The sequence below is a fragment of the Dermacentor albipictus genome, chromosome 1 (genome assembly GCF_038994185.2).
Source record: "Dermacentor albipictus isolate Rhodes 1998 colony chromosome 1, USDA_Dalb.pri_finalv2, whole genome shotgun sequence".
NCBI lineage: Eukaryota > Metazoa > Arthropoda > Arachnida > Ixodida > Ixodidae > Dermacentor > Dermacentor albipictus.
The window spans coordinates 27,218,645-27,243,477 of NC_091821.1; the positions used below are offsets into that span (position 1 = coordinate 27,218,645).

The following is a 24,833-nucleotide window of genomic DNA, read 5'->3' on the forward strand; positions in this document are numbered from 1 at the left end:
ATCGAATCCTGGCCACGGCGGCCGCATTTCGATGGGGGCGAAATGCGAAAACACCCGTGCATGTTAACGAACCCCAGATGGTCCAAATTTCCGGAGTCCCCCAGTACAGCGTGCCTCATAATCAGATTGTGGTTTTGGCACGTAAAACCCCATAATTTAAGTAATTTTAACGTTATATTTTTAATGCATAAGTGAGAAAAGCCCATTCTTTTGTGAGGAGATTCTTGCTGTCACATCCCCAGTTCCCATACCTTCTTCTCCCATACTCAGCTCCCATGTCTCCAGTTAGACAACGAGCCATTCTTTTCAAAATAAATAAATTCATTCATTCATTCATTCATTCATTCATTCATTCATTCATTCATTCATTCATTCATACTTTTTATCTTGCAACACTGGCGACAGGCGCCGCGATCTCGTTTTCGGAGACAACTCTGCTTCGCTAGAATTTGGACTTTTATTCCGCAAGGCCGCACAAGTATGCTGCTTCTATCTTCTCCTTTTTTGATCCTTTCTTCCTGATATGGCGAGTTCGGTATAACGGGCTCGGATCTCACTAGTTCGACATCGCTCGTCTCCTAGCGCACAGGCTCTCTGATGTCGATGTGGCCCTGTGCAGCACGGGCAACGCCCTTGATCCTTGGGCAATCACGTACACACCCATGCTAAAGTTACCAGTATTTTCTGCCGATGCGTCTCTAAACGTAATGCGTTCTCCATTTCAAGAAAACCTGTGCCATTGGTGGCTTCAGCTTCAATGACGCACTTATCGCGCATGTATGGACTGAGGTATAAGTTACTGGCGTACAGGTTTATCATATGTCCCCCAGCAGGTATTCTCTGAATCTATTGGTTCTGTTTTCGTGGTTACACAGAGCAGACTTGCGAAAACACCTTCTCCCCTTCACAATCGCACACCAGAACATTGAGAGCCCAAACTGATTTTAGCCATCTTTGTGCTTGATTTTCCGAACTTGGGTCGCTTCTTCTAATTTTACATTACTTCTTTCTATTATGGCTACGTGAAAATAAGCAGCCGTCGACATTTTAAGGTGTCTAAGTCTCCTATCTTTTTCTTTTATTTCAATAGAACAAAAACATTAAGAGGGACCAAACGTCCAAGGCTTCCAAAGTGGATGTGTCCGTAGACACGTGGTGTAAACCACGCACGTGAGATTTTTATATCAAACCTGCGTCTTCACACTAAGATTTGACGGCATGGCGTATACTGCCTTTTTATTTAGTCATCCTACCGCAGTAAGAAACTGTTTTTCTAATGTGCATGCACGTCGATCTGTGCGTAGCGCTGTCCGGTCGCAGGCAGTCATTTACAACCACCAGGAATGCCTCTGCGGTTCAGCTTCCGGAGTTGCTGAAGTTCACGATAAGTCGCATGTGTCGTACCATGGCTGATCGAGATGCTTGAGCTTGCCTGGTCAAAGGAAAAATAAAGAAAATAAATATAAGAACGAAGGAAACATAATCAGAGTTTTCTTAGCCTTTAACCAACAACGCTAAAATTGGTGTACTCTTGAATGACTGTTTGGAAATATATCGGTGCAGGTCACAGATGTCCTACAATACTCCCCAGAGGGATAACGCTAGAGGATTTCCTCCCTGGCTTTTCTTTTTCCACTGCAGCTGATAAATTTGTATATAATGAACGCATCCGAAAAGTTCGTTTAAGTTCGTTATAGGCGAGCTCGGGTATATCGAATTACATGATATATTGAGCTATTTTTATCTTATTGTTTTTTAGTTTTAACTGTATTCGGACTGACAAGACCACATACAATGGCAGACGGGATGCCTCTAGCATTACAGGAGAAAAATGTCTGTATGCGGAGGCCCCATTTCGTGGTAATGCCAGTGCCAGCTTTTCCTTGCGTAACAAGCTCTATGATGCGGACACTTACACACAGACCGTTTCAAGCCGCTACTTAGTAGGAAACTTTAGCTCGGGGCCTACTCTTGATTTCTCTATTCACATACGTGAAACGCAGAAGCGCTCGCGATACACAGCTTCTGGATGATATTAGAAGACTAAATTTTACAGGCTCTTGTAAGTGGCATTTTGAATATTGGAAGCACCCCACTACACTGAGGGGCTGCGTCGCTGCCGGTTCGATGACAGAGTACACAGCGTGTTTCAGCCAACCCGTCCTAAGCTTTGAAAAATACATGTGTGCGTTACGAGTTTTCGAGCTGCTTGCATACTCCGGCACTGCTCTCTTGAACAATTCAGTGTTCTTTTTATTTTTAAAGTATTGATTTAAACGCAAATTTTCAATGGAGAAGTTGACAAATATTAAAATAATTTCTTTTCATGATGACATCTGCCGTTGCTTTAACTTTTCGGGGCTGCAAATATAGTGCGCGAGGTTTGAAAGAGTACCACGTGACTATAGCCACTCAGGGCAGCGACATTAGTTCCCTTAAACATGCTACCCCTGATCGAATGATCGATGCTCCACGCAGAGCAAAGCAATGAACAGGCCTTGAGCGACGTAGATGCATCGAATAGAATGGTCTTGACTTCCACTTTTGCCGAGATGTCTCGTTTGTTGAAGTTACGAAGCCAATGAAGCCATGTGATAAGCGATAAATAACGCATGTCAATTCTTGAAGCTCTGTCGGCGTTTCTGCTGTAGACAGACAGCGTAAAGCGCGAGGAAGTTTTGGCGGCGGATGACGATGTATCGGAAACGACGGGCGTCGCCATCGCCTGTAATTTTTGCATGGCGGCCTAGTCATTCCTTCGGTCTGCGTGCAGCATCGATAAATCGTAGTTGATAGATGAGGGCACTAATGTCGGTCCGCGCACGTGCCTATAGTCAATTGGTACTTTTAAAAATCTCGCGCACCTTCTTTGCAGCCCAGAAAAATGAAAACCACTGCAGCTACCACCATGGAAGAATTTCTTGAGATATTTGTCAATATGCTCTACAATTTCTCTGTTGAAGATTTTCCGTTTAAAGCATCACTTCAAAAGTTGGTTAATTAACTATGCTTAATTAATTACCTAAGCTAATAAAAGATACCCCGAGTTGCTCAAGGGGACAGTTAACAATTCTAAGTCGATAGCATTGTCATAATGCACACATGGATATTTTAAGGCGTGGAACGGGGGAGTTAGCAGAAAAACCCTGTATGCAGGGGTTGGAGTACCCAAAAAAGGTGAAACCATTCTCGGTGTACTTATGAAAGCTGACAAGCGGCTCTGTTTTATGTCGCAGATAAAGGACTTGCGGAGTTATGCCTGGGGCAGACCAGTGTAATGCGGGAAAGGCTACTTGGCGTGCTCGCCTTGCTTTTATTTTTAGCCCGCGGGTGCGCACTTTGTCGCGGGGCTTTATCAGAATGCAATCATTTTATTATACCCAAATCATAAGGAATTTGGATTTTCATTTGTCGTTGGTTTCCCCGCTACATAAGTTCATTTGTCACTTGGGTACATCACCCCGTCAAACTGTTTTCGGACGCAACCTATTTATTTTATTTTATTTCATTTTATTTATTGCGAATTTCGCCACCCCTACATACAGGGAAAGCACAGTCTAATTTCACCGGTAATTTTCTCGTAGGAAAGCAAACAGCAGCAGCAGCGCGAGGCTAGGTTGAGGGCATACCATTTGTAGGAAGTTCTCTGCACTGGCGTTGTCTCCGGAATCATTGTACAGTTTTCCAATGTTCACTAGGTGAAGGCCGTAAATGGCGCTGTACATGCCGTAGCAACTCCTGCATGAAAAAGAAAACAGACAAGCATGTGCCCATTTACCCATTTACTTGTATGCCAGGTCCCCTGGGAGTTTACGACTAACTCTGAAAAGAAACGTGTTCGACCACTGCATTCTACTGGTGCTAACATATGGGAAGAAACTTGGAAGTCGACAAAGAAGCCCAAAAACAAGTTAAGGACTACGCAAAGAGCGATGGAAGGGAAAATATTAGGCGTGACGTTAAGAGACAGGAAAAGAGCGGTGTTGATCAGATAGCAAACTGGTATAGCCGATATTCTAATTGACATTAAGAGAAAAAAAAATGGAACTGGGCAGGCCACGTAATGCGTAGGGTGGATAACCGGTGGACCATTAGAGTTACGGAACGAGTGCCAAGAAAAAGGAAGCGCAGTAAAGGACGACTGTAAACTAGATGAGGTGATGAATGAGAAAATTTGCAGATGCAAGTTGGAATCGGTTGGCGCAGGACGGCTAATTGGAGATCGCAGAGAGAGGCCTTCGTCCTGCAGTGGACACAAATAGGTGATGATGATGATGAGGATGACTTGCCGATTACGCTGTTGTTGTTTTGCTGGACGCCGCCGTACCGAACGTGGAGCAGCTAAGAATCACCCGAAGTTTCATATTGCTTTATTTATAGGGATACTGAACCAGCTTTTACCTTCTTCTTCTCTTTTTTTCTCTCTTTTTTTTCAAGCCTCAAGAACACCTTGTAACACTTTTTGTGCCTCTGAGGAATATATTACCAAAATATTTTTTTTTCAATGAGACCTAGTAGGAGGCGTAGATACTACGAGCGCCGCAATTACTTTTTTAATTACCCCTGAACGTCCTTCGTTCCGACGGAGTGGATCACCAGGTTGCACATTTCGTACCGGAGCTGCTGGAGCTGCCAATGGCAACCCCACCCCTGAACATTGCGTGGGGTCTGCTACTGACTCTGGGAAATGGAAGTTGCATTTGGCACCTTTGACAGAAATTTGTCAACTGCCACTGTGCGAGAACGACAGCGAAGCGGTGACGGGAGAGCCGTAGCGTAAACATTTTCTGTAGTCATAGAAGGTGTTGGCCAGACATGCACTGCCGCTCAATGGGAACAACACCTGCCAGGTTCACTGGATGCAGGAGTAACGTGTGCTCTGCCCTGGCAGCGTTCGGCCAATGGAAGCCGTCTATGGGAATCTTGCACATGACTACACATTCCAGTCGCCAGCACCTTCGTAACGAATGAGAAGGCTTCCGGATTGAAAAACGTTGTTTGAGAAGAAGGTAATTTCGTGCAGCGCTTGTGAACTCCACGCGCCGCATACGACTGCCAAATTTGGCCGAAATGTTCACAGAGCTTCGTATGTTATCTGCGGAATGCGTTTTTTCACCAAGCCCGAGGAATAGTTCAGGACGCCTTTGATGGTCGAGGGGGCATGGTGTTTAGGATAGCTGCTAAATCTTGCTCACGTGTATTGTATTTAACGAAACCTGGAACCTGGCAACGCTGCGCGCAGCGCTGATAAAATTTCTGCGTGAAAAATTGAGCAGTTATAATTCTATAGTCCACGCACTCACAGAAACAAGAATGGTCACTACAGTTTTCTGTGCCTGGTACTATGAAATTATTGTTGAAGCTACCGCACACTGCGGATTACAGTCTGTACTCGCAGCTGTGTTACTTTTGTAACGTCAATTTGCTATTGCTATGGCTTACCGCATTTCCAAGCAGTACAAGACTTCACATTTACTGATACATGTAAATTTCCATGCAAAATTCATTACATTTGCCAGATGACGTGCCCCCTGTCTTGACCTCCTTATCTGGCTGACATGGAGTGAACAGCAGGACCAAAGACATATCCAATGGAGCTTAGATTTTATTATACTATAGCGTGCTGTGATACGGGCACCTCCGTCCATCCGACAATAGTCTCCGCTACGCATTTTGAAGGGGGCCAGCACACGTTTTCAGTTATTGTTTCAATGATGATGCGGCACTCCATGGAGTGGAAGCCACAAGGTGTGCTCTAGCACTCGAGGATGTCGAGAACGAGCAAACGATGCTTTGAAAGTTGTTACATGTGATTCGTGCAGTGAAACATTTACTAGCATTATCGCGCTATTTGTGGACGCGAACTGTAGCTTGCAAACTACCGCTACATTCGTGGGGGCGAAAATTTAAAAGCGGAATCGCAAGGCTGTATAGATTGTAACACTTTTTAAGGTGTGTATGTTTGCGGCCTTGCACTGCATGCATCGAAGGGGCCATACATGGCACTCACCTCATGATCTCCATGGCCTGAAGCGCAAAGCCGATGGCTTCGGCGTGCGCGGCCATTCTGGTGCCACACTGGAAGCCCAGCAGCAGGGTCTCCACCTTGGCGATGTCGTTGGTGGGCAGCTCTTTGCACTGGCACTCCAAGATCTCGCGACAGCGGCTAGCAATGCGCTCCACGTCGGCCTTGTTGTCTGCGCGCACGCGACCAACTTTACATTCAAAAGGTAGAAACGTCGACAGCGGAGAGCTCTTCCGACGCGAATGGGATGACCATGGCTGACAAGCAATTTCAGGTCAGGTGAACGAGAAGCAGCGCGCATCTGCTGCCTGTCATAAATTACGGTAGATCCAATGCTTGTTGGAATCAAAACATTTGGATTAAATGCCGCTCAAAAATACGCATGATGCATGAAATTTTATTTAACCTACAAGTACGCCCAGTTCACGTTTCTTCAAGTTCACGTTTTCTTCCTGTCACAGGAGTTTTGGGTCATTTGGCTTCCGGTAATGCGCATGTGGCTGTTCGCGCTCTGAAGCGCGTTTTGCAGCAAACGGAATACGTGCTTGTCCAGTAGGACGACAAGAGGCGGACTGCCCCCACTATGCGACCCACGTGACTGCGGTTTACTGTCTCCGGGATCGGCCTAGTTTACTTGGTGATAAACCGGCGGAGCAGACACGCCACAACCCAGGAAGGAAGGCACAAGATTCCCTTTAATAAATAAATTGTGCGCTTGAAGGCGCAGACTTTTTGCATTTAAGATATTTAAGCACCATTTGTTGCTTCATTACGTAATTCTGTATAGAACAGAGCCGGTCACCGGCACAATTGTAGGGGTAGTGCGGATTGCTATGTTCGTTATACAGGGTGTCTCAGCGAACATTTTTCAAACATTTTTGAAGGTAGCCTGTGGCAGATAGCGCAACTCTAGTTCATAAGCTGGTCTGCTCGAAGAGTAGCTGCATTATTTAGCGACATTATTAAAAAATTATGGCAACACTGAGCAACACTCAGGAAAAGAACACTGGTCATGGAGCTGTGTACCACGAATTTGTACCTGAAGGTCAAACTGTCAATTCATCTTTATACGTGTAGGTCCTATAAAACACCTGAAGGATACCACGTGCGACCAAATTTGTTGAAAAAGAGCCGTGGATTTTGCTCTACGATAATGCCTATGGGCACTCTGCATTGAGAGTGTGTGAGTTTTTGGATTCTAGTTTCATCACTGAACTAGAAGACCCTCTATACTAACTTGATCTAGCCGCCTGCAATTTCCTTTTGTTCTCCAAATACAAACTGGTGCTCCGGAGGCGGCATTTCGGGGATGCGAGGACAATTCAAACGGAAACTGCATCGAAGCTGAAGCGCTCAACAGAACAGGACTTCCACAGGCACTTCCAGCAATGGTAGAAGAAGCAGAACAAGTGTATTGTGTCAAAGGGAGGACGTTTTGAAGCTGACCACATTGGTGCATCTTAAAGGTTGTGAAATTATTATTTTTTTATTGCACTACACGGACGTTTGGGACAGACCTCCATACTACACGGTCACTTAAGCTAACTGCCGGAAACGGGCGCTCGTAGTCACACAAATCACGAAAAAGCACCGAGAAAGCAAAAAGAAAGCAAGAAAGAAGGATGGAAAGGAACCCGTTTGGACACGCTCTGGTTATGCTGCGCGTATGATGCGTCATTTTCCTTCTCTCTGAGAAACGCGTTACACCAGCTATATAGCGCAAAGTTCTGCCCGGCCGGTCCGAGGACTGCTGTCCTGATTTATTTTCTCGATTTCTCTTCTTTAGGAAAACGCGGTCTCAGGTAGTCTGGGACTGTCCAGGAATCGAAAACGTTTACTATTTTCAGTGCAAGCTAACTCGCCCATCATAATTTTTTTTCGTTATTGAGAATTAACACTGGCCGTGGACCCGCAAATCCGTAACAGCGGATTGCGATCGGCCGGCACCCCTAAGGGAACAAAGCCCAGGCCTTTTCACACACCGGTCTTCCCATGCACGTGCGAACAGCCACGTGAATCCGGCCCTTGGTTATCGAGAAGAATTTGCATCCACGCTCGAGCTTGAGCCCGCTCGCACTGACCTGCCTTGTCCAGCTCCAGCTGCAGGTTGCGGACGCACTCTGTCAAGCCGCTCCACTTTTCTGTAAGTGGATCTCTCGCGTCCTGCAGCGCGTAAAGATCCTGTTTCATTTTACAATGCTGCGGGATACCTAGGATTCATGTAAAAGGAAGCAGACACTATAAGTACATATATACATTTTAAGGAAAATTTCAAAGATGACCGTATTGAGTCTTGGTAACAGCGATCCCAGATAGTTCTCGCGCTAGTGAAACTAAACAGCCGCGTTCTGCGTTCCAGTGGCCGAACAAGTCATCGGCTCATGGTTGGCAACAAACTCCCAGATCCTGGGGCAAGGGTGACACTCAATGACGCTGCCGAAGCGCGTGAAACGCATGTACAGACGAATACCAACACCTTGTTTATATGATCGCGCGAGAGTTTATCGTTGGGATGAAGTACGTCGCCAAAGGCTCCTGACTCAACTGACACCGACGGCTGTTTTCGTATGGTAAACGTAACCAACCAAGTTTGCTGCACTTACTGGTAGAAGTATTATGACGCGAAAACGAGTATTAAAGAACACACATCGACAGCTATAAGCGCCTGTTATGTATATGTATGTTTGGTGAAGCCATCGTTGCACAAAGAAAACACGCACAGAACGCAAGACCAGACACCACGGCCTTGTGTTCTGTCTCTTTTACTTGCCCTACAATGGCTTTACCAAGTGCTAATCAACTGTCCCCCAGGAACAGTTTTTTTTATGTATGTGCATTCTCGTTTTTGCACGCTATGATACTGACACGTGTACTTGTTTGTCTTTATTGGGTGACCGCGTTTCACCGTCTAAGATATGTTATCGCACAGCGCATGACGCGCCTGCATGTATCGGAAGTTTCTGGAATGTTATCGGCGCTTCTGTCCGCTGTCTGTGGTCACTGAACCTTGTGTAATCTGATTGCTTGTATGTGCGACAGGAATTGTGTAGAACTTTCTGCAAGACTCACGGGCACCAGCGATTATTCTGGAACTTTCGATGACTGATGTGTAAAAGCCGATGCGCTTGTCCCACAGATCAGATTTCGACGATCGCCGACTGTGTTCGCCGCTATCGTTGTGCTTTGAGTTTAACTTGTTTTTGTGGGCACAGGTTCGCCCAATAAAAAGTTCTGTCGTTCACAGTATTGCGACTGTTTTCTTCATCGTCACTTCAACGTGACAATACCAACAATACTTCTACCAGTGTGTCTCAGCAACTAGCTCAAGCAAAAGCTTTGGTTCGCCTGGCTTGAAGCCTTGAATAATAAAAATCAGGGGTCGAATTCTCAAGCTTTTCGTTGTAAAGTGTCCTTCGCCATTGGCCATATATATTAAATTATGGGGTTTTACGTGCCAAAACCACTTTCTGATTATGAGGCACGCCGTAGTGGAGGACTCCGGAAATTTCGACCACCTGGGGTTCTTTAACGTGCACCTAAATCTAAGTACACGGGTGCCATATATATTCGCCACACACACACACACACACACACACACACACACATATATATATATATATATATATATATATAATGTAGAGGCTGTTTTTTAGCGGCACATAATTTTCAGATATTGCCTGTGGCAGACAACACAGTTCTAACCTTCGAGTTAAATTACTCAATGAGGCGCCCGCTACTTTAACGAAAAATCAAATTATTTAATTGAATAATAACTCACCGCAATTAGGCTAATAAACTTTTTAAATTAACTTTACGGCACGTATTTCAGTCTGCGAGTTGTAGCTAGTAATTGTTCAAGGCACATCGACTTGGAACTAATTCAGAGCATAGCACCGGTTTCGCGATTTTCGCCGTCAAACTTGCGGTAATAGTGCACTGTTGTCCCACTTTGTTAAGAAAACGCTGTTTTATGTATTGAAGCATGAAAGTAACTGGAACGCCAATGCATTCCGTCGGGTGCTTTAAAAGTAAGTACGTATCTCGAAACTCGCATAGTCCTGAGAATTCGTTCCAAGTGGATACGCCACGCAAACTCACCGGCTACAATTCGTAAATGGCAAAATGTGTCGTAAAGTAAATAATTAAAAAGCAGTTAGTGTGACTCTCTCAATTATTCAATTAAGCAATTTGATTTCCCGTTGAAGTAGTAGCCATCTCGACGGTTAATTTAGAGTTCAAGGTTAAAATTGTGCTGTCTGCCATGGGCAATTTTTACAAATTTGGTCCAGATAAAAAGAACCACGATTTGTATGTATGTATGTATGTATGTATGTATCTGCACAGCATGCTATGTCAATATATATATATATATATATATATATATATATATATATATATATATATATAGGGTGTCCCAATTAACTTCGACCATAATTTAAAAAAATACAAGAGCTCTAGAGAAATGGTACCGACTGCTTAGTAGCCGTAGTCGTGTGCACTTACAGCCAGTATTTTCTTCATCACGAAGTATTAATTATTTGCTTTTAATTAGTGAACCTTTAATTATTACCTGAATCGCAAACATATCAATTATAAAGTTGTAGGGCACCTCAAATAACCTCCGAATCAAGCATTTCTTTCGTGCTCAGCTTTGCCTCGTTGGTTTTTTCGAGAGAAAACAAAAGCGCGCGATACATCCAAAATACGAAATACACATACGCGCTAGCACGCCGCTACTCAAGCGCTCCCAAGCGAATAGCCACGGATACATGGTTTTACTAGCGGCGGCTGCGCGATACAGCTAGGGCTTCACGCTATGTGATGGTTGCGGCATCATGAGAACGCGCCGCTGACGAATTGATAAGCGGAGCGGAGCCGTAGTGGGGAATTTCGAAGCCGGGAAGCCGTGACGGCGCACTTGGGACTAATTTTGCCCACTGTCTTGTTCTGTAAACAGGCGTGCCCGGAACATATGTTCCTTTTGTTCCCTTTAGCAATAGAAACAAACCTTGCGCAGGTTATGTCCATCTAATGCGTTTAGGCGGATCTGTACGGCCCGCGTATGCCGTTGTCGATTACGTAAATCATTTTTGCTTGACGTATCAGTGCGTAGATAACGGGAGATTTAACGGTACCACGTCAGTGACCTGCTATTCAAGAAAACAGTCATGCCTTTCACGAATGATCAGAAGGCTAAAATAATCCTGGCCCTGGGAGCGGCGCACGGCGACAAGAGGAAGGCAGCCAAGTTATTCCGGATGTGCCATTGTGGAGGACGCCCAAGTACGTCAACAATGCTTATAACGTACGAAGTCATTTGCGTGACGGGTAGCTTCACAAGAAAATGATACAGGACTGGTAAGGTAGTTCAAGAAGCGGAAACGGATGTTTTGGCATTCTTTGCTGCTAACCCTCGCGGTAGTGTGCGCGACGCCAATGCGGAGGCCGGTACCTCGAGGTCATCAGTGGGGAGGATTAAAAAAAAAGGCCATATACACCCGTATCATGTACATCTTCATCAAAAATTTGAAGACCGAGGTTTTGAAAACAGACTTGACTTTTCCAATTGGATTTTCACGAAATGTGGAGAAGAACTGGACTTTCTCACTCGCGTGTTTTGTACGGATGAGGATAGTTTCTCCAGAAACGCACAAGTTAATATTCACAACGCGCACTACTGGAGTCTGCCGAGCGTGCAGTGTTGCATTTGTGTCGCTGGTGAATGTTTTGGTGTTATGAAATCCCTCCTGCTCTTGTCGGGTGATATAGAGATGAACCCTGGTCCTGACAGATTGGACCATGTTCTTGCTAAGCTGGAGACGTTGTCAACCGGCCAGGACCAAATAATCACCGATGTACAGGTGAGCAAGCGCGTAGCAGACCTAGAAGGTGTTTTCCAGGGCGTCTCAACTCTCAAAACCGATCTGCAGTCTGCCCAATCTGTATCCGCTAAGACTGCTGCTCTTGTTACTAACCTTGAAGCTCGGTTAGATGACGCCGAAAATAGGTCACGCCGCAACAATTTGATATTTTATGGCCTTTCGGATTCTAATTCGCGCGAAACGTTCGTTGAATCGGAAGAATTGCTAATCCGCCATTGTCGTGACAAATTACGAATAACCTTGGACCCATGTCAAATTGAGCGTGCACATCGTCTGGGCCGCTACGAAGATGGCCGTCAGCGGCCGATTATAGTTAAATTTGTGCCCTCTAAAACAAAATAAACTGTCCTCTCAAACGGGCCCAAGTTAAAGGGCACCAATTTTAGCATTGAAGAAGACTTTTCCCTTCCTGTTCGTAAAGCACGCAAACACCTTGTCGCGTTTGCAAAAGCAAGAACCGGATCGTTCTCCCTGCGGTACAAGACTTTGTTTCTCGGAAAGAAACGCTACACCTTCGATGCCGCCACGGAAACGGTTACGGAAATAGCATAGCGTTTACCTCGCCATCGTCACAAACCTAATCTTTGCGATACCGCCCCTCGAGAGAATATTTGCCTCTCGGTTATCTACACCAACATACGCAGCCTGCTTCCAAAGAGCGATCTTGTGTCCAGCCTCGTGTCTTCAACGGGCAGCAACCTGCTCATCTTGACAGAGACCTGGCTGACTGATAATATAAGTGACGCTGAAGTTCTTTGTAACCTACCGAACTTTAATCTTTTCCGCACTGATCGCACAAACTCTCGAGGGGGTGGCGTCCTTATTGCTACAAGCAATAAGCTACAGTGTTCCCACATAAACATCTCATGAGACCTTGAAATATTATGGCTCCTTTGTCGCGCCACACCAGTATCTATATTAATTGGCGTTTGTTATAGACCCCCTCACAATAGCCCCGAATTCCCCCGTAAACTGCACAACATTTTAAACAAACTTAAAACTAGACACCCTAAGGCACACATTCTTCTTTTCGGGGATTTTAACTATCCTGGCATAGATTGGTGTGCACCTAATTATCCTATTTTTAGACAGGATGAATCCCGTGAATTTATGGATGTCTGCTTAACTTTTAACCTAGCCCAACTAGTAACCCAGCCTACACGCATCGCCGGAGATACTGCTAACATTCTTGACGTCATACTATCTAGTCACCCCGACAGCCTGAACGCTATTACTTATCTCCGTGAAATCAGCGATCATAAAGTCATTCATGCATGCTTTAACTTCACCCCAATAACAAAAGCAACTTGCCAAAAAACAATTTCTCTCTACAACAAAGGAAACTATGAGGCCTTGAACGCGGAATTGGAGGCCTTTTTTCCATCATATCAGGGGTCATTTGACGAACAAAACATCCACACAAATTGGTCAATGTTTAAACATAAAATGAATGAATTGACTAATAAATATATTCCCAAATGCAGCTTCCGCGCTAACCACCACAAGCCATGGTTCACCAAGACTCTGGGAAGATTAGAAAATAAAAAGAAACGCCTTTTCCGTAGTGCTAAACTGAGCAGAACAGACTGCGCATGGGAAAAATATTACGCTGCTGAAGAGACGTATTTGGTCGCAGTAAAAAACGCTTAACGTTCCTTTTACCACATCGATTTGCCAAACATACTTACAGATAACCCGACTAAATTCTGGCAGCTTTTAAACCCCCAATCTTCGCGCATTACCCGCCGCGGTTGCTCAGTGGCTATGGTGTTAGGCTGCTGAGCACGAGGTCGCGGGATCGAATCCCGGCCACGGCGGCCGCATTTCGATGGGGGCGAAATGCGAAAACACCCGTGTACTTAGATTTAGGTGCACGTTAAAGAACCCCAGGTGGTCGAAATTTCCGGAGTCCTCCACTACGGCGTGCCTCATAATCAGAAAGTGGTTTTGGCACGTAAAACCCCATAATTTAATTTTTTTTTCTTCGCTCGTTGTTACCCTGACTGACGATTCTGGACGTGTTATTTCAGACGTTGAGTGCGCTAACATATTTAATTCTGCCTTCGCATCTGTATTCACTAAAGAACAAAAACCACCACCCCTTATGACAGCCAGTGACCCCACAATTGCAATGCCAGCCGTTACGTTCTCAGAAGCCGGCATATCCCTTCTTATAGATAAGTTAAAACTTTCTTCATCTACCGGCATTGATGAAATCAACACAAAGATCTTGAAAAACACTCGCCACACGTCTGCCAAGTTTTTATGCTTGCTATTTTCGCAGTCCATTTCTACAGGTATCATACCCCACGACTGGAAAGTGGGGAAGGTCGTCCCAGTCCACAAGTCGGGTAAAAAAGATTCACCACTTAACTACCGCCCCATATCACTTACCAGCATACCCTGCAAGCTCATGGAACACATCATTTACTCTTTAACAATGCAGTTTATGGACTCAAATAATTTCTTTCATTCATCACAGCATGGATTTCGTAAAGGTCACTCCTGTGAGACTCAACTAGCCATTTTCGTTCACGACCTGCATGCCAACCTTGACGCTAATCTCCAAACCGACGCAATCTTCCTCGACTTTGCTAAGGCATTTGACAAGGTACCCCATAACCGCCTATTTCTGAAACTTTCCAGCCTAAACTTGCATTGTGACATACTAGCATGGATAAAAGAATTCTTGACTCACCGCTCCCAATCAGTCAACAAATGTCTAACTCACTACCAGTTTCCTCAGGGGTACCCCAAGGATCCGGCCTGGGGCCTCTTTTGTTTTTAATTTATATTAACGACGTACCTCAGAAATTAGATTGCCATATTCGGATGTTTGCCGACGATTGCGTTATTTACAAAACAGTTACTGGCACCTTTAACCAACGATCACTGCAAAATAACCTAAATCTGGTAGAAAACTGGTGCAACGACTGGCTAATGACACTTAATATAAACAAATGAAAATATATATCTTTCCACCGTCACAGTAATCCTCTTCTGTTTCCCTACACTATCTCTAACGTTCCTATCAACCCTGTCCAATCATATAAATATCTCGGTGTTCATCTTAGTCATAATCTTACGTGGAATAGCCATATCGCGAATATCATTTCATCTGCTAACAAAGCGCTTAACTCTTAAAGCGTCAGCTCCACTCTGCCCCCCTGCATGTTAAGCTACTCGCATACAAATCACTAGTTAGACCAAAATTAGAATACGCATCGCCCATCTGGTCCTCGCAACAAGTATACCTTGCTAATTCACTTGAATCAGTTCAAAACAGGACAACTAGATTCATTCATTCCTCGTACTCTTTTGATATCAGCACATCATCTCTGAAATCGCAGTCCAACCTACTTACTCTTGCACTTCGTCGCCAGATTTCTAGTTTGGGCTTATTTCATAAATTCTTTTATTCCGAGCTATCACAGGAACCCTACATCTGCCCTCCCCCACCACGTTTCTCTCTTCGCACCGGACATCAGCAGCAGGTGTCTCGACCACGAGCACACACAAAAACTTTTGCTTCGTCATTCTTCCCCCGGGCTGCTTGCGACTGGAACGGCCTTCCCCAAGAACTTGCTGCCATCACATGCCCATTTATGTTCCTTTACCAAATTACGCGTGCGCTTGCATCACAATAATCATTTTTGTTTGTATAACTCGTTCAACATTTTTCTGTTTACTGTTGTTAACCTATATGTGTCCCACCCCTTATGTAATACCCTCACATGAGGGTCTTTAAGGAAATAAAGTGAAGTGAAAGTGAAGTGAAGTCATAGTAATCCCCACTGCCTGGCACAAACACGGCGCCAATACCGGTGGTGGTTAAATGTGTGGTGTGGTATGGTATTTTTTATGGCAACATCATGGGACCCATCTTTTTTGACAACCACTAACGACGCAACGCTACGTCAACGACATACTCGAGGGCCCCGTGAACGACGTCTGTTGCAACGTTCCACTAGCGCACCTTCGGAACATCTGGTTTCAACACGATGGTGCTCCTGCGCATAGTAGTAATCTCGAGCGTGGCTCGACAAGCTTTTTCCTGGACAGTGGATTGGCCGGCACGGACCTGTACCCTGGCCTGCAAAGTCACCGGACATGACACCGCTGGACTTCTTGTGGGCCTACGTGAAAGATCGCGTGTAGAGCAGCGAAACTACCAGACTGCATGGACGCCCTAAAGGCAAAAATAAGCAGAGCTTACCGCGAGATTCTAACGTCGTTCGTCAAAGCTGCAGCAGCACGAGTGTTAGAAAGAAGTAAGTACTGTATCGCTTCAGACGGTGACCTGTTTCAGCTCGTGCTATAAGTGACAGTAGAAAAGAACCGCTCAAAACTGGTGTAAAACGTGACTCTGACGCACCTTCATGATCTCACCCTATGTTTACATAAAAAAAACAACTTGCGTCATAGAAATAGGTAAAATACTGCTCTGTTTTGCTTCTTTTCTGGGGTTCAAGAGACAGAAAGGGTAAATGGCTAAACTAGTTGCACCTTTGGATGCTTCTTTGTGGGCGACTGAGAAGCCTTACGTGCTTTTGGATTATTTTTTATTGAAATAAACTCCTGAGTAGCTCTTTTCTGTTCTTCCTGGAGCTGCCTTTTTTTTTTCTTTTTTCGTGCTCTTTACCGCACTGTTTTTTTAGATTGTTTGAATTTCTTTTATAGCTTTGTTTCATGATACATGAAGGTTAAAGCTATCCCGAGTGCTTCATGATCGAGCCCAACATTCTTGCGTCCGCAGATGCCGACGCTTATCGCACCACGCTACTAAAACTTATCGAGCCATCCTGCATAACATACGATGCGGCGATAAACGAATGCAGCCGCATGTCTTTCAACGGTTGCTTTTAGGCGCTTGAGTAGCGGTGTGCGAGCGCGCATCTATTTCATATTTAGCGTGTTTCGCGGGCCTTTGTTCTTTCTTTTAAAAAAAAGACAACCAGGCACACTTCAGCACGAAATAACTGCTTGATTCGGAGGTTACTTAAGGTGCTCTACAACTTTGTAATTGACATGTTTGGGATTGAAGGAATAATTCAAAAGTACACCAATTAAAATCAATTAATTAATGAATACTTCGTGGTGAAAAGAAAAATACTGGCTGTAAGTACAAAGGACTGCTGCTACATTATGCAAAAAAGAGGTGAGGCATGCGGACAGGACACAAGAGTAGAGAAGTGGACAACACTTGTGTCCTGTCTGCAAGCCTCACCTCTTTTTTGCATGATGAATCCTTAACTAGCTCAGCTTTCTGTCGTTCTAAACACTGCTGCTACTATGCAGTCGGTACGATTTCTCTAGAGCTCTGGGGTTTTTGAAAAATCTTGGTTCAAGTTTACTGAGACACCCGGCATATCGTAAGACGCCAACAAAGACACCAAGGACAACACAGGGGAAATCACTTGTACTTACTAACTGAATTTAAAAAATTATAAGTTAGTGGAAATGAAAGTTGATGAAAAAAACGACTCGACATGCGCTCACGCGAACCATCGTAAACGGAGCGCCCCGGCTTATCGACATGACATACGTACCTCCTTGCAGAAGACACAGTTGCAAGTGAAGTAGTACTGCCTCTGGAGCGCCGCCATCCTGTCCTCCTTCAGAAGAAGCTTGTCCACGTAGCAGATGTATATCTGTTTCGTAAACGTGAAGGAGGGCGCGCACGCGCGTCTATCTCTCGCAGGGAAGCAAGTGCTCGCAAGGTGGGAGTACATCACATTCACAGAGGTATGCAGGAGCGCGCCTACCTCTCGCACGCTGTTTACGCTGAGGCTCCTGGTTGCTCTGACCGTGAGGCGCGTCCCTTCAAACACGTAGGCCGCGTCCGGATCGCAAGAATGGTCGAATATGGATGCCCTGGGGAGGCGAATGCATCACTTTCCACAATGTCCAGCATTAGGCGGCCAAAACGGCATTCCCACTATTTAGGCATGCACGCAAAATTTGATGCAGCGCGAGCTCCTTTGAATCGTGCTTGCGTCTGCAAACTTTGGCCATGTTGGCATGATATATGCAGAGAGGAATATCGTGCCGCTTCCACTTGACGAGCTGAGGAATCGCAGGTGTCACCACCAGCCAGTAATGTGCACGTCCCTTACGGTCACGCCAGGTAAGTGCCTCGAAGGCCATCGTGCAGAAACGTCAGTTTGTGTAAACAGGGTTTATAGTATATTAGTGGGCACGCTTCGCTTACAAATTAGGCGATCACCCCTGATCGACTGTTGAGAGCTTTGCGGATCATGTGATCTTTAAGAGTCAACAACATAAAAAAATCATGTCGCTTTTGAACATGCTTTCAAGCAATATAAAGCATAAGCTTTTACAAGGATTTCACCCGTCTGTACACGTGAACGGAATGGGTTACAGATCCCTAATACATATTGGGCAGGTCAGTCTGCAACTTTTGAGAAGCGAAACTTATAGGGGATGTCGCAGTAAGTAAACGTTTAAGTGTTTTTTTTTAACGAACGCCACCTGGAGGCTTGTGCGCATGCGTACAACGTTTCTACCGCCAGTAAAAGAGAATACGGATTGCTAAAATTCCAATAAAAGGCTGCCTACAGCATCACGCTGACTTAGAACAAGCGGCGAGAAAGTGCGGTATGCGTTTTCTTGTTAAAGAATTAACCGCTTTCTTGGCAAGATGCATACTATTCATCATCATCATCAGCTAATTTTGTGTCCACTGTAAGGACAGCCTTTCCCAGCGATCTCCACTCACTGCTGTCTTGCGTTAGCCTACTCTATCCTATGCCTCCATATTTCCCAATCTCATCACATCCCCTGATCCTACTGTCGCCCTCGGCTGCGTTTCCCTTACCTCGTCATGCATTACATTTCTCTGATAGGCTCCCTGTAATCTGCCCTACGCATTACATGACCTTTCCAACTCCACTTCCCCAACTCTTTCTCAGGTTCTCCTCAAGCAAAGAGTTATCCTTGAAGTTTCAGCCCCATAGGTTACTGCTGGTGGAAGGCACTGATTGTACGCGTTTGTTTTCAAGGATGTCGATAAGCTGCCCGTCATTGCTTAGGAGGGCGTGCCATATCCACTTCTATCCATTTTTTTCCCAATAAAACCACCACCAGGGGATCTTTAACGTGCCCCCAATGCACTGGAACGGGCGTGATTGCATTTCGCCTTCATCGAAATGCGGCCGCCGCGGCCCGAATTTCATCTCGCGACCTTGTGCTTAGCAGCGCAACAATAGCCATAGGTAACCAGTCCATTGCTTTTTAATTGTTTGGAAATTTCCTTCTCGTAGACTGGGTGCCTTCTGAGTATTTGTCCTAGATAACAGCTTCAAGAGGCTGGCTGTTAATTACGATTTTTTGTTCATTTGCCAGTCTATCGAACATTGCCTTAGCCTCTTTTGCATATTAATCGCCTTCTCTTAAACTTAGCCGGTTAGTCTTCAATTATTTGTCGCAAGTCATCTACAGCGTTACTGAACAGGACTGCAAACTTCATGTCGTTTAGATATTCCCTCCTATACACCTGGTCCTTTACAATCTAGCATTCTGAACATTTCTTTCAAGCATGCAGTGAATAGTATCAGAGAAATTGGATTGCCTTGCCTCAATAGGTATTTTTTCGGTCTTCTTGTGAATAATTATGAAATTTGTGGAGTCCTTGTAGATATTTCCTAAAAAAATTGAAGTTGATTCCTCTACGGCAGCCATAATGACTGGTGATATCTCTACTGAATTTGGTGCCTTTTCTTAATTCATGAAGGCACTATATACGCGTAGGTTATATATACTCGTACATGCTCGTACACATTCCTTCCTGACTGCTTGTCGGGAGACCCAGACAGGGAGCCTTTCTGTCTGGCTCCTACCGACATAATACAGGTATTGTTAGTGCGTCTCTGAAAACGTGAGAATTGCTTGCTCGAATTGTCGCTAAAAACAAATCCGTGTGCAGTATGACAAAATAATTATTCGGATTCAGCTTTCGTGTCCGCGTTTTACTCAGGGTATAAGTTTGGCGCGTTTGCGCTGTCGGCTTGGCGCGTCGCCATCGCTCATACCCACCCGATGTACAGGCCTTGACCGACGGGCTTTAAGTCGCTGTCCGTTATGCAGAACCGGTTGATTACCATCTGAAACAAAACACAATCTCGTGAAAAATACAAACATTTTGGTGGCTCAACAAGGCACGGAAAGTCCACTATATACCTTGCCGAATATTTCTAACCCGTCGAGCAGAGGCGGCACGTTTTCCTCCCCTAAAATGTACTTGACTGTGGCCCAGCTGGCGTGGAACTTTGGCAGCATCACCGCGTCGTTCATGATGTCATTCGAGTCTGCAAGTTTTGAAAAGGGTAGAAAGAGGCGCTTCAACTTTGCGAAATCCCACTGGCCTCACATACAGCCCCAACCTGAATGGACCTTTAACGTGCATATTTTAATTCGGGGGCCTTAAGCAACCTAGTACGTACCACGCACATATTCGGGACGTCCCGTATCTTCCAGTGCATTTACAACCTACTTCGCATGCCAAGTTTATATATTGTCATGTGCCGAGCATGTGACAGTAATAAACTTTAAAAATTTTACAAAATATTCTACACCTACTATCCTCGAACATTCTGATAGCATTAAAAGTGCACAGCTGATGGTCGCCGTTCCTCTACCAGCTAACGGGGGAGTATCCAAGCAGAGTTTTAAGGAAGTTTAGAAAATAGCGGAGTATTGCTACAAACGATAACAACACTTTCCTCGCATCCCAGCTATTTGCAAAAGCAATGGTCCTAGATTATGCAAGTTGGGGCGCTATAACGTAAAGCCCATTCCAAACTTTTCTATTCCAATTCTGTTATCAGCCCTTTTCAATTGGTCAAAAACTTTTTTGAACGGCCCCCACTTCGCCTGTCTATCACGTGACGTCACGAAAACCACGATTGCTCCCCATATGATATAACGCGTATGCACTGATTATGCATCTTGGGACCCCAAAAAATAGTTATTTCTGATTCGGTGCCTTTTAGCCATTAACCCTCGGCTGTTGGTAAAAAGTTATCGGGCTGCAGCCATTTCACCTGCCTGTCACGCGACGTCACAAAACAGCGAAAATTCACTACGTCAAAGTGACGTGTACGCGTTAAAGATGCATTAATATGCTGAACAAAACTGAACTTTTTTTCTGAATAGCTGCAGGCTGCCCCGTTCCGAAAGGAATAAAAGATGGCTACCGCCGATCGCTCAAGCACTGGCTACTCGCACCTGCCGGAGAGTATGGGTTTATATGCGTACAATAAACCTTTTTGCGTGGCCGTGTAACGTTTTCAAGCACTTTCGGCACGTTTACGACCTCCCTCGCCCAACTTTTTTTTGCTAAGGATCCTTTGTAGAGGCATTATTAACCTTCCGTTGCATGTTACCGCGATTTTCGACCAGCCACCTCAAGCCATGTAAGGGAAAGTGGACCAATCGCAGACGCCGGCACCACTCTCTTCATCCGGTTATCGATTTTCAGTGCACTGGCTCGGCCCCATCGAATCCTTCTCCCCTTGAGCGTGCTCCTCGCCTCTTGTCAGCCAATTAAATAAGACAAGCTGCTCACTGTAGGTAGTTTTATTCGTTTTTATAGCAAACAAAAGTGACCTCCTGTAAGCGATGAGAGCTAGCGTTTGATTGGTCGGTTCAGACAACCCTGCGGGTCACCGCCCGAAATTTGACGTCAGGAGATTTGGAATAAAAACACATTGGAATAGTTTTACGTTATAGGGCCCTTGGTTCACTAATCTGACAAAATTTTTAAAAGACAATGTAGTAGGTCTTAAGGTGTATTTTTTTTCGGTACAACCCTATTCGCGGCAGCGGACGTGAGAATCACCTGAAATTCACGAAGTAAAATTGAATCATTAACTTTAAGGCGAACATTGTGTCACAGAATCAAAGTCAGCCACTATAATAGTGAATGAATGTTCATCATTTTCTCCTAGAAATCCTGAACTTCGCACGAGTTATGTTATAACTAATTGCTTCAAAAGTGCACGTCGAAATGCATTGGTGTTGCAAACAAAACTGTGATGAATTAAGCACACAAGAGTACCAGAAAGCCTTCCTCATTAGGAGAGGCTTCCTAGGTAGTGTAATACACGGAGCCCTCCCCCCTCCCCCTTTGTTTTACACAACACAGTGATAAAACGGGATTGGATGTGGATAAAGGTGGGGCACTCCTTGCAGGTGAAGCGAGTCTAGCAGTGCTATTGGAGGAATTAGAGGGCAGTAAATGGGGTATCATAGGGCTCAGTGAAGTTAGGAGGCCAAAAGAAGCATACACAGTGCTAAAAAGCGGGCACGTCCTGTGCTACAGGGGCTTAGCGGAGAGAAGAGAACTAGGAGTCGGATTCCTGATTAATAAGAATATAGCTGGTAACATACAGGAATTCTATAGCATTAACGAGAGGGTGGCAGGTCTTGTTGTGAAACTTAATAAGAGGTACAAAATGAAGATTGTACAGGTCTACGCCCCTACATCCAGTCATGATGACCAGGCAGTCGAAAGCTTCTATGAAGACGTGGAATCGGCGATGGGTAGAGTGAAAACCAAATACACTATACTAATGGGCGACTTTAATGCCAAGGTAGGCAAGAAGCAGGCTGGAGACAAAGCAGTGGGGGAATATGGCATAGGCACTAGGAATAGCAGGGGAGAGTTATTAGTAGAGTTTGCGGAACAGAATAATATGAGGATAATGAATACCTTCTTCCGCAAGCGGGATAGCCGAAAATGGACGTGGAGGAGCCCGAACGGCGAGACTAGAAATGAAATAGACTTCATACTCTGCGCTAACCCTGGCATCATACAAGATGTGGACGTGCTCGGCAAGGTGCGCTGCAGCGACCACAGGATGGTAAGAACTCGAATTAGCCTAGACCTGAGAAGGGAACGGATGAAACTGGTACATAAGAAGCCGATCAATGAGTTAGCGGTAAGAGGGAAAATACAGGAATTCCAGATCAAGCTACAGAACAGGTACTCGGCTTTAACTCAGGAAGAGGACCTTAGTGTTGAAGCAATGAACGACAATCTTGTGGGCATCATTAAGGAGTGTGCAGTGGAAGTCGGTGGCAACTCCGTTAGGCAGGATATCAGTAAACTATCACAGGAGACGAAAGATCTGATCAAGAAACGCCAATGTATGAAAGTCTCTAACCCTACTGCTAGAATAGAACTGGCAGAAATTTCGAAGTTAATCAACAAGCGTAAGACAGCTGACATCAGGAAGTATAATATGGATAGAATTGAACATGCTCTCAGGAACGGAGGAAGCCTAAAAACAGTGAAGAAGAAACTAGGAATTGGCAAGAATCAGATGTATGCGTTAAGAGACAAAGCCGGCAATATCATAACTAATATGGATGAGATAGTTCAAGTGGCTGAGGACTTCTATAGAGATTTATACAGTACTAGTGGCACCCACGACGATAATGGAAGAGAAAATAGTCTAGAGGAATTCGAAATCCCGAAAGTAACGCCGGAAGAAGTAAAGAAAGCCTTAGGAGATATGCAAAGGGGGAAGGCAGCTGGGGAGAATCAGGTAACATCAGATTTGTTGAAGGATGGTGGGCAGATTGTTCTAGAGAAACTGGCCACCCTGTATACGCAATGCCTCATGACCTCGACCGTACCGGAATATTGGAAGAACGCTAACATAATCCTAATCCATAAGAAATGGGACGCCAAAGACTTGAAAAATTATAGACCGATCAGCTTACTGTCCGTTGCCTACAAACTATTCACTAAGGTAATCGCAAATAGAATCAGGAACACCTTAGACTTCTGTCAAGCAAAGGACCAGGCAGGATTCCGTAAAGGCTACTCAACAATAGATCATATTCACACTATCAATCAGGTGATAGAGAAATGTGCGGAATATAACCAACCCTTATATATAGCTTTCATTGATTACGAGAAAGCGTTTGATTCTGTCGAAACCTCAGCAGTCATGGAGGCATTACGGAATCAGGGTGTAGACGAGCCGTATGTAAAAATACTGAAAGACATCTACAGCGGCTCCACAGCCACCGTAGTCCTCCATAAAGAAAGCAACAAAATCCCAATAAAGAAAGGCGTCAGACAGGGAGATACGATCTCTCCAATGCTATTCACAGCGTGTTTACAGGAGGTATTCAGAGACCTGGATTGGGAAGAATTGGGGATAAAAGTTAATGGAGAATACCTTAGTAACTTGCGATTCGCTGATGATATTGCCTTGCTTAGTAACTCAGGGGACCAATTGCAATGCATGCTCACTGACCTGGAGAGGCAAAGCAGAAGAGAGGGTTTAAAAATTAATCTGCAGAAAACTAAAGTAATGTTTAACAGTCTCGGAAGAGAACAGCAATTTACAATAGGCAGCGAGGCACTGGAAGTAGTAAGGGAATACATCTACTTAGGGCAGGTAGTGACGGCAGATCCGGATCATGAGACAGAAATAATCAGAAGAATAATAATGGGCTGGGGTGCGTTTGGCAGGCATTCTCAGATCATGAACAGCAGGTTGCCATTATCCCTCAAGAGGAAAGTGTATAATAGCTGCGTCTTACCAGTACTCACCTACGGGGCAGAAACCTGGAGGCTTACGAAAAGAGTTCTACTCAAATTGAGGACGACGCAACGAGCTATGGAAAGAAGAACGATAGGTGTAACGTTAAGGGATAAGAAAAGGGCAGAGTGGGTGAGGGAACAAACGCGTGTTAATGACATCTTAGTTGAAATCAAGAAAAAGAAATGGGCATGGGCAGGACATGTAATGAGGAGGGAAGATAACCGATGGTCATTAAGGGTTACGGACTGGATTCCAAGGGAAGGGAAGCGTAGCAGGGGACGGCAGAAAGTTAGGTGGGCGGATGAGATTAAGAAGTTTGCAGGGACAGCATGGCCACAATTAGTA

The 24,833-nt window shown here is 44.9% G+C and overlaps 1 protein-coding gene across 1 annotated transcript in view; it reads right to left on the bottom strand.

Annotated features, from left to right (window-relative positions):
* Window positions 1-1,045: 1,045 nt before the first annotated feature.
* The window catches only part of LOC135909426 (histone-lysine N-methyltransferase SMYD3-like), a 58,600-nt gene continuing 34,812 nt past the window's right edge, over window positions 1,046-24,833 (bottom strand). The window contains exons 5-12 of the mRNA XM_065441382.2: window positions 20,107-20,234; window positions 19,963-20,030; window positions 17,673-17,781; window positions 17,457-17,558; window positions 8,107-8,188; window positions 6,011-6,197; window positions 3,630-3,738; window positions 1,046-1,432 (exon numbers count right to left, since the gene is read on the bottom strand). Coding sequence (XP_065297454.1) covers window positions 1,325-1,432; window positions 3,630-3,738; window positions 6,011-6,197; window positions 8,107-8,188; window positions 17,457-17,558; window positions 17,673-17,781; window positions 19,963-20,030; window positions 20,107-20,234 — 893 coding nt within the window. The 3' untranslated portion in view covers window positions 1,046-1,324. The remainder of the gene's footprint in view (window positions 1,433-3,629; window positions 3,739-6,010; window positions 6,198-8,106; window positions 8,189-17,456; window positions 17,559-17,672; window positions 17,782-19,962; window positions 20,031-20,106; window positions 20,235-24,833) is intronic.